General features: G+C 40.5%; 1 protein-coding gene across 3 annotated transcripts in view; it reads right to left on the bottom strand.

Annotated features, from left to right (window-relative positions):
• The window catches only part of LOC131237509 (auxin response factor 17-like), a 44,784-nt gene extending 32,129 nt beyond the window's left edge, over positions 1-12,655 (bottom strand). For all 3 annotated transcript variants that reach the window (XM_058235330.1, XM_058235328.1, XM_058235329.1), the window contains exons 1-2: positions 11,608-12,655; positions 3,597-4,372 (exon numbers count right to left, since the gene is read on the bottom strand). In XM_058235330.1, the coding sequence (XP_058091313.1) occupies positions 3,644-4,372; positions 11,608-12,597 (1,719 nt within the window). In that variant the 5' untranslated portion in view covers positions 12,598-12,655 and the 3' untranslated portion in view covers positions 3,597-3,643. The remainder of the gene's footprint in view (positions 1-3,596; positions 4,373-11,607) is intronic.
• Between the last annotated feature and the right edge of the window lie 6,526 nt (positions 12,656-19,181).

Here is a 19,181-nt window from a genome sequence, read left to right as displayed (position 1 = left end):
GACCAGATGGCCATCCATCACAACCCTAGAAAGGATACGTAGAAGTGCACCATTTAGAAATAGTACCACAAGAAAGAAGAAAATGAACATGTGCATCAAGTACTTAAATCAATGCACATGCTGCTCCAATATTACAGGAATCTAAAGTGCAAGGAATCCAACTCATTCAGTTTGATAAGAAGTTACCCAAAGTGCTACCTATCAAGAAAATGTGTTGAAACTTCTCAGACTAATATCCATGCCATTCTGTAGGCACTATATGGTAGGTATATTGTCATATACCAGACGGTAACATGGGCTTCTGTAGGCGCTCCTACCTGTTACATTTCTATTGTCACACACGAAGCTAAATAGCCATACCAACACACAACACAACAACTCTCAAATTTCCCAAAAGCCCTAGCGTGATATGCTAGGAACCTTGTAAACAAACAGTAAAATGGTCTTCTCCTCAACAACCTACCCAACAGTAACATGACCTTCTAGTCTACAACCTTAAGTAACAGCGAAGCCCTAACCCTGGGTCATAATGGTGGACACTTATGCACAAAACTAACCGCAGCCCTGGGCAGGAGATTACAAGCATCGTAGAATCATTTTGCAAGGCCAAGATATTTTATTTTGTATTTCTAGCATATAATGGATCATGAAATATTCACAACTTTCCCAGAATCCCACGTTGAATTTGACAAGATAATTGTTATGATACCTTGACTTTAAAAAAAAAAAAATTATACCTTGACTAACACAGATGCACGTGCACCAAGGTCGAAACGGGCACGCCCCCGATTTTGTGACCGTAACGGCCGTTACGGCCCATAACGGCTGTTACGGACCCGTAACGACTGTTACAGGCCTAAAGGAAATAGGGGGGAAAAAAAACACATACCTTTTTCTTTTCTTTTCTTTCCTTCTTCTTCTTCTCCTTCTTCTTCTCGGGCTACGGTTGCGGCTGCGACTGCAGCCCCCCTCTCGTTTTCTCCTTCTTCTCCTTCTCCTTCTCCTTCTTCTTCTTCTCGGGCTGCGGCTGCGGCCCCCCCTCTCGTTTTCTCCTTCTTCTTCTTATTCTTCTCGGGCTGCGGCTGCAACTCTTATTTTCCCCTTCTCTCTCGTTTTCTTCTTCTTTCCCTCTCATTTTCTTCTTCTCTCTCCATTTCCCTTTCTTTCCCTCTCATTTTTTCCTTTTTCCCTCTCATTTCTCTCCCTTTCTCTCGGTCTCGGTCGGGAAAAGAACGGAAGCGGATTGGTTGGTGTACCACACACCAGCTATATCGCTGCTGTAGGCATGTGTCATGCGAAGACGAGCACTGACGCTCCTTGAGCTCTGAGTTGTACGAACAGTTTAAAGAAAATCAAAGTTACATGGCCCCCACAGTGATGTATTTACTATATCTACACCGTTCATCTATTTTTAGAGTTCATTTTAGAACATTACCCAAAAAATGAATCATATGCAAAGATCATCTGGACCACACCATAAATAGTTGCGAAGATAATGATTTTCACCATTAAACAATTTGTAGGGCCCACCATAACGTTTATTTTACATCCAATTTGTTCATAAGGTCAAAAATACCTAAATGAAGAGGGAATTTTTTTTCATATTGATCCAAAACTTCTGTGACCCCAAAAAGGGTTTCAATGGTAGACGTTCAATCCCCCACTGTTTTTTGCTGTGTGGTCCACTTGATAATTAGATCTATATTATTTTTCGTGTCAAGCCTTAAGACGAGCTCGTCAAATGAATGGACGATTTAGATATAACACATACCTCATGGTCAGACCCATAGGACTTGTTGACGTCAAATGAATGGACTGCATACGCAGCACGCTTTTATCGCACGAGTTAATAAAAGTACACGTGCCACATGGGCCCCACCATGATGTATGTATTTTATCCATGCTGTCCATCCATTTTGCCACATCATTTTAGGTCATGATCCAAAAAATTAGTAAGATCCAAATCTCAGGTGGACCACAGCATAGGAAACAGTGGTTATAAAATGCTCACCATTAAAATTTTCTTAGGGTTCACTGTAATGTTCATTTTCCATCTAACCTGTTAATTGGGTCACACTGACGTGGATGAAGGGAAAACACATTTATCACGGTGGGGCCCAAAAAACTTTGACACTTGTGTGCTACACTTCACAATCCGAGTCCCGCCTAATTCGAGCTTTGGATCTGCCTCATTTTTGGGCTCATGCCCTAAAATTATTTGGCAAAATGGATGGACGGTGTGGATATAACACATTCATCACGGGTGGGGCCCAAAAAAATTTGACACTCGTGTGCTACACTTCACAATCCAGGTCCCCCCTAATTCGGGCCCTTAAAAAATTATACACGAGACATGTATTAACTTAAAATTTACCAATTAAATTGTGAACTGTAGTTGCTAACTCGCAATGCCAAAATCAAATTGTTTAAATAGTTTTAATTGTTAATTTGTAGACGCTTATTTTTTAAAATAGGGCCTTTTGATTTTTTTCATGATTCACTATCCAATAAATGTCCACCAATTCATAAGTGGGATAATGCCAATAAATTGCATGAATTTGAGGTTGATTTGGGGCATGAATTGGTCCTCCAAGTCAGCCCCAAATTGGCAACGCCATCTACCTAAATTTAATTTAATTTTTTTAAAGAACTATTGGGAGAAATGATATCAAATTGTTGAGTGTATAAATTAGATATTTAGAAAACTAAATATATGAATTTTGTAATGAAATTCAGGTTATCTGGTTCATAAATTTATCAGACAATCCGATACAACTTCTCACCAAAGAGTGGACCGTTACACCACCATAAACATGTTCCAATTTATAAATGAATGCATATTTGAAATGCTTATAATATTCCGGATTTAATCCATATTTTTTCATATTTTTTTGGCAAAACAAAAAAATTTTGCGTTGTTACGAGCCGTTACGCCCCCGTATCGCCGTTACGCCCCTATATCCGTATCGGTTTTGGAGGTCACGGTTACGCCAACCGATACCGATACGGGATACCTTGACGTGCACACGCGTAGCGTGTACACATGCATCCATATGTGTATGTACGTGCGTCTTTAGGTGCACTTGTGTTTGTGATCATGCGTGTCATTCTTTGCATGTAACTGTGCTCGCATATGTATGTGGTTAGCAAAATCAACAGCGCCTATTCATTGTCTACCATCATCTAATCATCGAAATATTGTCAGCATATATCATGCACATGCATGTGTCTATGTGTCTATGTGTGTTTTTGTGCACACCCATTTATTTCTCATTGTTTGTTTAGGTGCAAGCATGTTTATGTTTGTGTATGTATGATCAACGAAATGCACGATGATTATTCATTGTCTACCATCATCTCAGCATCATCATCATTGCCCATGATTGCTGCTGCTGCTCTTGGTGGTGGCAAATAGATGATTGAGAGTTCCTGTTTCAATTCAAATCTTGCAATCAGCAAAACAGGCTTTGTAATGCCAACCACAAATAGCTGGAACAAGGTCATGATGGTGATGGTGAGGGTGATGATTGTCTACCATTATCTAAAATAAGTGTGTCACACTCATTATATGTAAGTAAATCAAGTACCCTTCGTACCTTTATAACTTGTCATCTGCAAGTTGCAAAAGCAGCCACTTTCCCCTTTATAAAGAACATGCTTCTACAGCTGAAACTCTTTGACACTGGACATCAAGTTGGTCATACAACTGCTTATATGGGTTGGTGAGGGAAAAATCAAGTGTTCCACCCACACCACCAATCTCTTTGTATCCTTTACTAGCATCATTGTTTGTGCGCACACCATTACCAAAGCTCCCACCTTCGACAGGCTGTTTCGTTTGGATGGTCTGACCAAACAACTGGAAAGAACCACCACCATCCTTTACTGTCGCCTTGCAGGTCTGGTTACTGAAAAGCTCCTCGCCAACGAAATGGACACTGCCCTGGCTCTTCGGAGATGAATTCTCAGAACGTGATGTGCTCCCAATGTTTAATTCTGTGGACACGCAACTGACCTTTGGTGACATTTTGTTGCCAAAGAAATTATCAGAGAACAATGAGTGATGTTGTTTAGGTATGAAGTTGGTTGACACACAAATTGGATCATGCCTGGCTCCCTGCATGCCAGCAGGAGAAGTGTTGAAATTGAACAGTGATGGATTCACGTGGCCCGTCATCGTATTAGTTAATCCTGTCAGTGGAAGGAACATTGGGCCCCCGCCATCAGCTGGAAATTCGGGACTCTGAGGAAGTCGAATTTTCTTTGTGGGTGGAAATGGAAATTGAATTTGTGCTGTGTTAGGTACCAGTTCCACCTGCCAAGGGCTTACCCTTTTAACATTTGGCAATACATCCGGTTCATCCCAGGTGACCTGATTCACAAAACTAGCAAGATTAGTTAAGTACTTTTAGGTGTCGCCCACATATATCAAAGAGCTAATATAAAGTAGGGAAAGTGGCAGTCAAACATTGATCTCAAGAGCCACCATGTGGACAAGAGCAAAAATCATGGCGAACAGAAAACAAGAGCAATCCAATCAGTGCAATTTTTGCAAATTGAGTGCAGACAGCTGCTCTTTCTGTTAACCTTTTTTCCATCGACCATCCATCTATCAAGGCAGCTAATGTGATGACTAAGATAGTTTATTACAATAATTTTTGAGCTACATCACATAGTGGCCCACCAGATCAATGATCACAATCCCCTATAAATGGGCTGCATGTGTGGTGAAGTACCAAACCAAATATGAGAAACACTGCCCAAGGAAAGTTTATAAAGTGACCCTTAAAAAAACACTTCATAAAATAATAAACATATATAACTTTAGGGGCTGTTTGGGAAGCTGAAAATGGTTGGAGGTGAAATCAATTTTTGCTAAATATGGTGTTTTCCACTGTTTGTATTGTAAAAAGTAGCTGTGAAAACTGACTCTCATTATTTACGCTTTTCCTCGGAAAATGAACGAATTGATTTCTCCCCAAAAAGCTAATCCACAGGGAATTATACGGTAGTGAGAGATGCCTCACCCTGTTGACCCTTGAACTTTCAACATTTCCATGAAAATCAACCATGCAAAACAGACTACATATATTGTATTCCCTGCCCATAGGATTCCACCTTGATTTTCTGTATTCAGGTTTTGGATTCTTCAGATCCAAACAGTAGTTCTGGGTTCATTAATTCATACTTGGAAAGAAGCAGAAATGATGTGAATATAAGAGATGGAAATTCCTTTACGTTAATGGTAACTCTAAGGGTGCCAATGGGCCGGGTACCCTGCCAAACCCAACAAGCCTGACCCAGCTTTGGGCTGGGCTTGCCTCGCATGCATGGCCTGATTAATTTTCAGGTCGGGTTTTAACTCAAGTAATTTTAGCCAGCCCAGCCTGGCTCGACCCAACTTTGTATGTACATGTGTATCTTACAAATATGCCATTCCAATTCTTGGTTAGGCCAGCCGCAATCCATACATCTCGAATATAGACCATTGGTTTCATTCATATATTCATATAAAATGTCTATTTCTTTGTGAGGTGTGGCCCTCTTGATCAATGGACAGATTAGGAACATCCGTGAGTGAAATAGGGATTTTATCAGTTTTTTGGGCCAGGCCAGGTTGGCCAGGGTCAGGCCCAGGCCCAACCAATTTCCAAGCTTGGGCTTTGGCCTGATGTGCTAGGCCCATGCCAGGTTCGGGCCTTGGTTCGTAGGTGTCGGGCAAGGGCTGGACCTAGACTATCCCGGCCCATTGCCACCCCTAGGTAACATATGGATATTCCTCCAGACCCCCTCTGGAAGACGACCAAGCCTTACCCGTGCATACCAATGCTACCTTCTTCCCCCACCTCACCAACATAGTAAGCTACAACATCTATGATATTGTAATTCATAAATCCTTTTATGAATCCAAACAGGAAGCAATAGAGAAACCTAGTGATTCCTTGTGTCCATCATCTTCATCAGCATCACACATCACTCAAGCTGCCTAAAAAATGCATGAATATTTGGTGGTCCACCATCAATATATCATCATTGATAGTCGCTCAAACATAACAAACCAATCGACGTGAAGTCTCAATAGCCTTTGGAGTTTTGACTCAAATGAACCATAGTACTCGCAACTATTGTACCGTATTTATGACCGTTCTTGAGAAACCCAATTGGAAAGGACATGTGTTATAGCGAGGGAAAGAGATTGCAGGCTATAGATCTTCAACGATGCTTGGAGTGATTTTTACGGAATCACAGCTGACATGATGACAAGATAGGGAGCAATTGAGAGGAATTCAAAGGCAAACCAAGTAGCCAACCAAGCGACCGATAGCTATCTAGGAAGTCGATCAAGCGGCCGATAGCCATCTACAAGGCAAACCAAGCGACCGATAATCATCCAGGAGCTCGACTAAGCGGTTGATAGTCATCTAGGAGCTCGACTAAGCAGCTGATCAAAATGCCGTCGAATCAACAAGGAGACCTGGAGTGATTACTAAGACAAGTGGCAAATTTAGAAGTAAGTCTCTAGAAGGCCATGTAATGCTCAAACGGTTACAGCAACCATCCGAACGTGGGAAGCATCCAGAAGGAAAGCAAGTAGTGTTGAAACAGTTGTAGCAACCATCAAAATGTGAGAAGCATCCAAATGGCCGGATTGAGGCTATAAATAGCAAATGAATTCAGTATGAAGATTTGTCTCATACCAACTCAATCAAACCCAAACATATTTCAATTACCCGTCATTTACATTCCTTAGTGTAACCACTCTACTTTTTCTGTAAGTCAATTACAATTCTTAGTGTAATCTTTTATTTTTCTGTCTGTTGTTTACATTCCATAGTGTAATCCATAGCGTTAATCAAATAACTGGTGACTTTAGCTGTAATTTGAGTCTACGCTCATAAGTTGGATACAATTCTTCACTCGGAAAAGTATTGCGCCGCCGTTCTCCGTGACTGACTGTATGAATCCCTTTCTCATTTTTATTTTATCTATACTAAAAAGTCTTTCTGTACGGAAGGCAAAGGTGTAACCCATCATCAGAGGACGAACTCTACCCTCTAAATATCGAATGATCCTATTTTAAACATTGAGCAAATGGCTGAATAGGCGGCCGATATCATCCATATTGTGTATCTACCTATCTCAAAGCTTGGGGCCATAGTTGTTCGATTTGAATTGAGCCGCAAACTCGATTATGGCACGCCCGCATTCCAACTACCGAAAATGAGCACAAACAAGTTTTTGGCACGCCCGGTGGGACCCATAACATGAGCCAGTATGAAAGTAACGAGAAAGCAAGATAGTCGACAAATCTTTCTGAGATAATGATGGCTTGGCTACATGATATGCAAATGGGGAATCAGCATATAGAAGAGCAGTTACAAGCTCAGGCTAAGCAGTTACGAATTCAGGATGAGACCTTCAACAGATGGATGGCCAACTAGGCCGAATATGATGTTTTCTGAAAGAACATCTACCATGCCGCAACAAAATGTGCATAAGCAATTGTTGATATTAGTTCTGTCGGAAATCTAGCGTTAGTACCACCAGCACCGCAGTTACCCCTTCCACAACAGAATATTCATCCGGCTCCAATCCAGGAGATATGGAACGCACCGCTATTCGTCAAGTTCAGGCGACCAGAGCGGAAGATCAGGAATTTTATCCCTGAAGAGGAAAATCAGGATATACCTAAAGGGGGAAACCATTCCTTAAGAATCCACTGTATCATGGAAGAAAAAAAATCAGATAGGCCCTGAACCACCTCCAATGGCCGAATCATGCCGTTTAAAACATGACCAGATTATTCAAATGGTTCAAGAAGTAACAGGCCAACTTTGCGGCCATATTACCACCTCTCCATTGTCATGGCCGAATTTGTCATTTCCTAATCATGATAGTCAAGTTCAACCAAGACGGCCGAATATACCGTTTTTCGATCACGATGGCCGAGTTCAACCAAAACGACCGAATTTGTTGTCTCTCGATCAGGATAACCAAGTTCGACCAGGACGATCGAATTTGCCATTTTTCGATCATGATGGCCGAGTTTGACCAGGACAGCCTAATTTACCAGTTTTCGATCATGATGGCCAAGTTCGACCAAGATGGCCAAATTTGTTGTCTCTCGATCAAGATGGCCGAGTTCGGCCAAGTCAACCAATTTTAATGTTTTCCAATCAAGATGGTCGAAATTGATAATTTTATATGCCCAATCAATCATATTTATTGTGTCAAACAACAAATTAACATCGCATTCACCTTTTACCAAAGGAGAAGTGATGTAGTAGGAGGGGGGCAATGTTGTACCGTATTCCTAACTGTTCTGAGGAAACTCAATTAGAAAGGACACGTGTTATAGCAAGAGAAAAATATTATAGGCTAAAAATCTTTAAGAATGTTTGAAATATTTTTTTACGGAATCACAGCTGACAAGATGATGAGACAAGGAGCGGTTGAGAGGAATTCAAAGGCAAACCAAGCAGCCGATAACCATCTACGAGGTTAATCAAGCGGCTGATAACCATCTAAGAGGTCGACCAAGAGGCCGATAGCCATCCAGAAGGCAAACCAAGCGGCCGATAGTCATCCAAGAGGTCAACCAAACAATCGATAGTCATCTAGGAACTCGACCGAGCGGTTACGTCAACAATGAGGCTTGGAGCAATTACTAAGACAAGTGGCAAGTTTAGAAGGAAGTCTCTAGAAGGCAATGTAGTACTCAAACGATTACAGCAAGCACCCAACCGTGGGAAGCATCCAAAAGGAAAGCAAGTAGTGTTGAAATGGTTATAGCAATCGTCAGAACGTGGGAAGCATCCAGATGGCCAGATTGAGGCTATAAATGGTAAAGGAATTCAGTAGGAAGATTTGTCTCATACCAACCCAATCAACCCAAACATAATCTTTCAATTACCCGTCATTTACATTTCTTAGTGTAATCACTCTACTTTTTCTTGCAAGTCAATTACATTTCTTAGTGTAATCCTTTACTTTTCTATTTGTTGCTTACATTCCATAATGTAATCCATAGAATTAATCAAGTAGTTGGTGCCTTTAGTTGTAATTTGAGTCTATGCTCATACGCTATATTCAGTTCTTCACTAGGAAAGGTATTGCGCAGCTGTTCTCCACAACTGACTGTAAGAATCCCTTTCTCATTTTTATTTTATCTATATTCAAAAGTCTTTTCGTACAGAAGGCAAAGGTGTAACTCATCATCAGAGGATGAACATTACCCTCTGAATATCGCATTATCCTATTTTACATATTGAGTGAGTGGCTGAATAAGCTGCTGATCTCATCCGATCTCGGTCATATATTGCGCATTTGCCTATCTCGGCGCTTGGGGTCATAGTTGTTCGGTTTGAATTGAGCCGCAAACTCAATTCTGGCACGCCCGCATTCCAACTGCCGAAAATGAGCACCAACATCAACATGCCAATTCTATCCAACTCAAGTAGCAAGCCCACTACAGCAAGTACATCACATAAAGAGGACCCTAGAAAAACATGGTTGGGATCGGTAGTAAAAAAAACTCCAACTAAGGAATTTGCTATTCTTATGAGTACATTGATGGCATCGGACATAAGCCTTGGTGAATCTAACCTTAATTATACAGCTTCCATTGCCAAAATGCTAGAGGAATCATTACCGCAGCTCAGAGGCCTATACAATAAATCAATTTTCAACCTAATGAAAAAGACACATCATGCAAAATCATGACAATAGAATACGTACATAATCAAAATGCATACATTCGTCTCATTTACTATTGGGATGGTGAGAAGAAATATGCTAACAGTAAAATCATATCCATTTAATTTTAGCCAGGATATAGATGGTTAAATGCAAGTATGGCTGTCTTCTGCTCAATAGATGAGCTGGTAGAGACCATAGTGTGTGTGAGTGATCGAGGGTTCAGTCCCTGGTGGTGTTACCTTTCCCAAACAAAAAAAAAAAAAAAAGAAGTCAGTATGGTTGCTGTGATAGCAACGTGCACGAGCAAATCCTAAAACAACAAGCTCAATCCAATATATTCAGACCAAGTTGTCAATCCCTAGATACCCACATGATGTATGCTATATGGGAAACAATGCTATGTGAAAACCCAATAAGAAATGCTTCATGGTGAATCACAGCACAGCACCAGCCAATCAAGACTGGATTCTAATGGGAAGTGGGCCACACTTGATCACAGCACCTCCTAAAAAGTCAAAAGCAAGTGGGCTTCACTTCATTCCCCACTTCTTAAAAAGTGAAAAGTGACAGGCCATGCTGACACCACTGCCTCCTAAAAAGATAAACCTTTTCATCCTCTTGGAAATAATGGATCTAGTCAACTACACCCTAGAGCATGAATATTGTACGTAGAAGAAACAATCTAATGAAACAACAAACTCAATCAATAAAAAGAAAAGAGCAAACAATCAAATATTTGGGAGGAATTATAATTCTCAGCCTGGGAATGTTGAAAGTATCCTTGGACCTCAAGTTCATAAAAGTCAGACAAGCAAGAGGCCGATGATCTCACTGATGGGCCTGCTATGGAAGGACTATGCCCCAAAGAGAAAAGCTATAGTGGTCTAAGTGAGGAGGGCTCAAAAAGGTGAATCGTGGCACACACATGCAGGATCCTGAGCATCTACAAGCTGGCGTTCTATGTGCCCTATATCAAAATCCAGATTGGTCTGCCCATTAGGTGGGGTGCGCATGTACTTTGAATACAGGGTCTTGGTCATTTCCTCTCTAACCACCCATTTTCCTCATATGAGTGTGGTCCATCTAATGAGTGGATCAGTCTGATTTATAAGGCAGGGCATGTTCACAGCCAGCCCCACTCAAATAACTGGTCAAAATCTTACACACATGTTCAGCACATGCCATGACTCACCTCTTTAATCTCTCCTAGCACAAATCATTGCTGCACTCCCTGCCCCAACAGTCTCCCAGATTGAAGGATCTTAGCCATCCTAACAGATCAACAGCCTTCTTTTTTGGTTGAATGTAGACCATCAATGTATTTTTCTTCTTATTTTTCTTTTTTATGATAAGCTTTTGTAATTTTTTTCTTAAAAGTTAATTATTTGACCACCAATTGAAGGGCAGGGACTGTCCCATCAAGGATCCTTTTGTGCATGTGCTATCCATTCCTCGGTAAGCCGATCACATCAGTGGTCTGCATCATTCAACCAATGGGACCCACTTCTACAAACTCAAGCTCAAGGATACTGCTCATGTTATCAGCCTGAGGATCATATCCTCTGTAAAGATTTACAAAATGGTTCCTTGAACTTAGATCCACAGACTAGCTGTACATAACAGCTGCTACAAAACAAAAAACCAAAAAAAAAATAAAAACAAAAACAAAAAAAACAAAACAAAGGACCCCAGAAAATTAATCGCCGGTTTAACGCCGTTAACCATTATTTAACAGTCGTTTTTCGTAATATAACACCACATAGAGTGACTGTTGCAGTCACAACGGCCGTTATACCAGATGTTACGACATATCTTAAACCTTCAAGCTTCTCATATTTGTAAAATTTCAAAGCTGCAAAAGAAAATACATGAATCTTTGAAGAGACAAAATAAAAGGTTAGTAATGACCTGAAGCATGCGCCAAGGTGAGCCCCGCCACGGCCCACCATCTGTAGCCCCAACAGACGACACTGTCCCCTGGTACCAAGCCATCCGTGCTGAGTCCTCCGTCTCCACCGCCATCTTAACCCTCATCCCCACCATCCAATGCACCTTCATCGCCACCTCCACAGCCTCCGCCCGCACCACGAAATCTGCAGACCCCACCCTCGGATAATACACAACCTTGAATGGCCTCCCTTTCCCTGCCAGCTGGACCGCCTCCGCCACCGTCTCCGCCATAGCCCTCCCTTGCCCGCCCCTCAAGAACCCATCTTCCAATTCCCGACAATGCCACCGTAGATACCCTCCCCCGCTGCCGCATGACCGCGCGGTCCGTCGCACACCCGCAAAGAGCTCCCCGCTGCGGCAGTTCCTCATGAAGACTACAGAATCGCCCGCGACGAGCTTCTTGCTGTTGACGAACCTGCTCCACCCGGTGGTCAGCAGATGTCGACGTGGCGTCCCACGGTAGATGTGGCGGAACTCGTAGGCAACTCCATGGACGTCTCTGACTGTGATTGTCTGCACCGGTGGGTCCGCCTCAAAGTTCAGAGGAGGGAAGATCGAGTCGGCGCAGAAGCGCGGGACCGAGAATCCTCCTCCGTTGTTGGCGTCGCTCGGGGTGAGGATTTTGGCGAAGGAGACGATGGTCTTCTCCGGCGGGGTGGGGTCGGCAGGTGGTGGGACGGGCAATGGACGGATGGATGAGTGCGGGAGGGATTGAAGGCAGATACTGACGAATACTTCATCGGTGTCAGGATCAGCAAGGAAACGGACGGCTGAGATTTGACTGAGGATGAAGGGGGAATGAGAGGGGGCATTTGGAAGAGGTGTGGAAAAATGCTCAGCGTGGCCTTGGGGGAAGTAGTAGACGGAGGAATCAACGGTGGGGATTTGAAAGGAGGTGCCCGCGATGGCTTGGAAGATTTGGGGGTCGAGAGAGGTGAGGTGGGCCATGAGAGAGAGAGAGGGACAGACAGACAGAGAGCGAGAGAGAGAGAGAGAGAGGGAGATGAGGGGGGTTTTGAAAGGGGCCTCGGTTTTCTTATAACAGAGGGGAGGAGCTCGTTGCCTCTGTCGCGACTCAGTGTCTAGCATTCGTCGCCGCCCACTGGAGCCCACATGCTGATCTATCTAAGAATCCGATCCGTACGTGTTGTTTTCTCTAAGGGAAGTGAAAGAAAATCACTGTGAACGGATTATTTACTCATAGACAGTGAAGCGAAATTTTCAATGGCTCGTATTCAACTCTAAGATTTAAAGGTTGGGATCAGCAGGAAAGCTTGATTATGCGGGAGTAGCTTATTAATGGTAGTGAGTAGGATATGGACAGTTCAAATCATCGGTCCATCTCAGAATGTGGGCCCATTGGGTGGCAATACACGCTTCGTCCTTTGTCGCGACTGAGGCAAAACGAGCTCCACTGAGAGACGGTAGAAATGCTAAGGTGATTCGCGCGAGGAGAAATTTGAAGATTCCATTATTATTCGCGGCACACGTTGGCACCATGACCCGTTACACGTGTATGCGATCAACACCGTTCGTTGGGGACACTGAGCATTCCGATTCTGCAGCCCAAAAGTAGCGTTGTGGTAAGATGGAAGATAGCGTGGAGCTGGAAATACGGTGGACATGAACACTGTTTTCTTGTGGTGTGGCCCACCAGAGATCAGGCTCTGCCTCAATTTTTTGGGCTCACACCGTAAAATAGCTGAAAAAATGGATAAACGGCATGGATAAAAGACATACATCATGGTGGGCCCCAATGCTCTGACATCAGCTAGCTGGCTCGTGCTGGGGTCATTAGCCAAGCCACGCCCGAATATGGATTGTTGAAAATAGAAGATTTAGATAGAAAATACGGTATCAATACACTGGCCACTCAAGTTAAGGTCCATCTTATCTACGGTTTAGACACTCTGATGTTTTCGGTATATGGGCTAGTTGAAATGAGCTAACCGGATCAACGGCATCAGTACATGGGCCAATGATGAATGGTTGAGATCATTAGCTAAGTTGGCAAGAGTGCGCGAATCGCCTCTTCAATCTCTCCTCGCGCGAATCGCCTCAGCATTTCACTAGAGCAAGCGGACACTTAGACGCGACAGTGCGACTGCGGGGTCCAACGACAGAACCTACCAACTGGCTTTAGGCGAGAACCGTGCCACCGGACTCGCGACTCCCGTGTGCCGCGGAGGCTACGCGTGCAAGATCCAATCCGTTCATCAGATGGGCCCATCCTTTGAAATATCAGGGCCCAAAAACTAGAGTGTTCCAATCATCCTGTGCCGACATTCCTCAAAAGGAACTGACGGTTAAAACTAATGGATGATATGCAGGCACTTAAGAATTTACTTAGAAATTGCATATCTTCAACATAAGAAATTCAAATTAAACTGTCCAAATGATCCTATTACAGCAAAAATGAAAAATATCAAATGATCCTATTACAACAAAAATGTGTCTACGAATCCGAGATTATGGCTAATCAACGACTCTGATTTTCAGACCATGACTTAGAGAGACTTGGTTCCACAATTCAACCTGTTAAAATTGAGTTACTATTTACATGTGTACAAGTTCCCAACTGCCTGCGTATCAAGCGGCATGCCCTGTCAGAGTATCAAATAACTTCCCTCAAAAGTAATAAACTAATGATCAACGCCCAATGTACTTGTGGCTGCCCAAACAAGAAGATTAGCATTTTTTTTAAAATAATACATTAACAACTTGTGACCAACCTAATGAACCGTTTGGATATCATTCACGTGTGCCAGGTAGGCACGTGTGAGCACACGAAATCTCGATTCTAGTGTACTCAGTGCGTCGGTGTGTACCAATTTCTTACAACATCTCCTCTCCACACGACGAATTGTCGGGTCCTGATGCATTCTGACATTATTGATGTCCTGAACGTGATGCCAATGGAAACGGATTGGCTACTCCCCCTGCCACCAGCCCCGTGGCTGATGGTGGATGATCCGTGGGCCGCACCATGATGTATGTATTTCATCCATTACATTCATCCATTTTTTCAGAACATTTTAGGGTTCATCCAAAAAGTTAGAGAGATATAAATCTCAAGGGGACCACAACACAGGAAAACAATAGTGATTGGATATCCACCATTAAAATCCTCCTAAGGCCCAATGTACTGTTTATTTGATATCCAATATGTTGATTAGGTCAAACAAGCCCTGATGAAGGGAAAAAACAAATATCAGTTTCATCCGAAACTTTTATGGTCCCTAAAAGGTTTTTAATTGTCGACACTCATTCAACACTGTTTCGTGTAATGTGGTCCATTTGAGATTTGGATATATTTAGTTTTTGGTTTCATATCATAAAATGATCTTGAAAAATAGATTGACGGCATGGATAAAATACATACATCATGATGGGGCCCTCATAAAATGATCTTGAAAAATAGATTGACGGCATGGATAAAATACATACATCATGATGGGGCCCACAGAGCACCGACCACCAGCCATTGGCTGGTGGAAGGGGGAGTAGCCAATCCGTTTCCGATGCCAATGGCTCGTACAAGTGGGCCCGCGGTTGGGAGTTCCCTACCTTGAGACCGTTGATATGATAGCCCGAGCGTATGTCTGAAGACTAACGGATGTTCCACGTTGGAAGATCCTATCCATCTAATCTTTAGCTTTTTGTTCTCGACCGTTGTGATGTTACATAATAACAGATTTTGAGATATCCCGATCCACGGTGAATCTCACCAGATGAACGATCTGGATCGCCAAATCAATAGACTCACTGGCATGAAAGACACATTGTTACACTTCATGTCCAAAATCCTTATAATAATACCTGATAATTCTTCGTATTTTCACAGATTTTTTTTTGCATTGAGAGTGGCGTAATGGGTTTGCCCAGGCCTATAGGACCTGTGGGGCCACAGTTTTGTGATTAAAACCATTAATCTGGTGGGTCTTGCTAGTGTGCCCCTCATAATGCCAAATCTCGTTCTTGGCAATTTCTCACGAGATCTTTAAATTTTGTAATTTTTCTCGTGATATTATCGAGAAAATCTCGCTAAATCTCACTTATTATGAGAAAAAATAAATATTTATTTCTAAACTTATATACATGTATAAATAATAAATAATTCAAAATTTTCAATACATTTCGCATTAATTTCTCAATAATTTCATAATAAAATTATAAATAATAATAATAATAATAACTTATAAAGATTTTAAAAATCTCGTGATATTAATACGATAATATCATTTAGTTTATGTATAGTGAAATACAGCAAAAATTTTAAAACCTCGGCACGATATTTGTCAGAGTAGTGACAGGAAAATCTAAAATAATTAATAGTTGCGACCATTTGTCTCCGCTTTCCTCCACTGAATTTGAACTCTTATATATTCGTATTTTTCCAGCGTTTGATAGATGTGATGACCGTGCATACGTTTTTAGAGAGTATATAGGTATTGCGCACTACTCAACTCATCCAAGTTATGGGACCTAATGTAAAGAAATCATCTTCAAATAATCAGTTTGATTGAAAAATACTTATCTCTGATTAATAAGCATTTATTTATTAAATGAAAGCTGTTAAATTTTATATTTTAGCCGTCTGTTGAATATTTATCAATCGATTTATTAGGAAGTTTAATTAGTGTAAAGTTTCATTTATGAGCAATCTAAACTAAGACCCATGATTTTGACCGTTTAATTTTAGTTATTCATATACCCTATGCATACTTTTTGAGTGACCGTATCAATCATTAAAACTTGTCGAAGAATTCAATTTTTTTTTTAAATTTCCTTAGCTATTTAATGCCTATTTTTAGGTTGTTGAATTGATTATTAGGATCTCCAAAATCTTGAGTATGAATGCCAATGGGTCGAGTAAACCCAACTATCAACGGATCAATGGACCGAATCCATTAATACACAAATTTAGACCCAGTGGAATAAGTTTGAGTACCAAATTTTAACTTAAATCACTAAATGGGTCAGGTCTAAAACTTTTCAAAAACATTTAGACTTGACTGGAACTTGACTTTTAAATGGGTCTGATTTGGGTCAACCTAAAATAGTCCTCAAGTCTCTAACCTATATTCAATTTGTGTCCGGACCAATGTAAAAAAATACTTAATTATAATAAGCATGGGTAAGTCTAAATGTTTGATTGATTAATAATGACTAGCGTAAGTGGAAGCCTATAAACCCTAAATGAAATCTAATAACCAACACTAAATCCATTTAGAGTTGAAAACTCAAATAATCATTTTGAATTTTAGAGGACAGAGCACATAGGTTCAAGATCCAGTCCATCCATCAATGTTGATCTAACCTTTTATGCATTTTTACAAAAATAAATCTAATCCACTCAACATGTGGTCTTCAATATTAAAAATGGGTGGACATGTTAGAAAATTTCAACTAAGTTTTTCAGAGTTATAAAAGCATTTTGCAAATTATAGCTCACCTAACTAGTGGATCATCCTACTTCACCGTCCAACCCATCAATATTGGGATTCCTTTCTTATGGATGGATTGGATATTATACCTATCATCTCATACTAGCACATGTGTGACGTGTACATGAACTTCATTGCACATGTGTAAGCACTGCGCAATGCATTGGAGGAAATTATGTTAAAACATTATTTGTGTGAAAACTCACTTATTTTTATACCAAACTTATTAGATAAATGGTTGTGTCAGATTTCTTCCATACTCAAATATGACCCATTAAATAAATGAATTGTTTTTTTTTTTACATTTTATTACTTAAACCCAAGTCTAACTTGACTCGAATTTTAATAGTTGGGATTAGACCAAAAAACAAATTATTAAATGGACTAGGTCCAGAACTTACCTTGTGCCAATGACTTAACCCTATAGTATCCTCATTCGTGGTGTGGCCCATCAAACTAACAATCTAGAGGACAAGATCATTGAACATGGTTGCCATGTGTTCATATCATTATAGAAGCCTACTATTCATCATTTTTACTTAATGAATAACCACGTCATAGATTACCCAAGTGGACATGTCTAACAACTCAATTTGCATAGAGCCTAAAGATGAGTGGTGGTAGGTTTTCTCAAATGAGTGGTTGGGACTGACCAATTGACCAGATTTTCAACCACATGTTGGATCTTGCACACATTTGACAAGTCTTCACAAGAATGTTCAACAAATAACTGACTAAAAATTAGCATTTTTACAACAACAACTATCATTAAACAATATATAGGTAGATAAGTGACTCCCTTCTTTATTGAGTGGTACACAAGTTCATTCCTCTATATGGTTGTCAGCGGACCTTTGGTAGACCTGATTGGATTTTACTAGTCGGGATCCAGACTCATTAGGTTTAGGTCCACCATTTTAAAGCCAGTTAACAATTAGGTTTAACCGGGCTTGGGAGGAGTCTACTATCTTGGACCCCATTAAAATCAGGCTAGGTCTACTTAACTTTACTAAAAATGCTATCTCTACTGTATATAATGCAAGTGGCTTTTAGCAATTAGTCTTAAGGATGGATATAAACTTTTAAATAAAAAATAAATAAATGGGATGTGGATGGCTCTTTAAGTGATGAAAATATTGTTATATCATATATTTCATGCAAGCTCTAATAATAGCTTTGATTAGGTAGCTTTTACAACAAATGCTTTGTGGAGCTCTCTATTATAACTATTTGACATATATTTCATGCATTTGTTGCAGCAGCTTATATGATGACGGCATCAGCTTAAAAAATAAAATAGTTCTAAACTTCAAGTGAGCATAACCTTAGAAAAAGTAAGGATGAATCTTCTCTCTCTCTCTCTCTCTCTCTCTCTCTCTCTCTCTCTTCTTTGCATATTGTACCTTTTTCATGTCTCTTTCCACTTTTCTCTCGTTGTCTCTTTACGTGTGTTGGAAGCACCATAACTTCTTTAGTATATATATTAAATGCATGATATATATTGTAATAATGAAATAAGGTTTGTTAAGCCAGATATATCATCCAGGGAGGCTCCTCAAGAATTTAACACGTGTTGTGCATGCAATGATGAATGCACGAGCATAATATAACAGTCGTAAATGATATATCATATGATCATTTTCATTCTCAGGTTTAAATCAAGACAATTCCATATTATCCAATGATATTGATAAGACATTCAACTCCTAAGTAGTATTGTATTAAAATCAGAACATAAATTACTTTGACATAGCAATCAACCTACAAGATACATTCATACATAAAATCAAACCATGAATTATATCAAAACATCAAATTAAATGATAAAACCAAGTATAATTATTAATACATTAATCAAACTAATGTCCAATCAAATCAAATTAAGCATTTAAACAGAACGAACAATTAGTCTATTTTAACTTAATGAAGATAAACATATTGGGATCACTCACCTTGATGTAGTAAAAATGATTCCGCGAAACAAATGGTTTGATTTGAATTAAAATTTCCTAAAATCATATAAATAAAATTATTTTTTAATCTCATTGGTTCACATGATGGGGCCCACCTTTAATTGATCGATCT

This window comes from Magnolia sinica, chromosome 2 (genome assembly GCF_029962835.1).
Source record: "Magnolia sinica isolate HGM2019 chromosome 2, MsV1, whole genome shotgun sequence".
NCBI lineage: Eukaryota > Viridiplantae > Streptophyta > Magnoliopsida > Magnoliales > Magnoliaceae > Magnolia > Magnolia sinica.
This window is presented reverse-complemented; position numbering and strand designations above follow the sequence as displayed.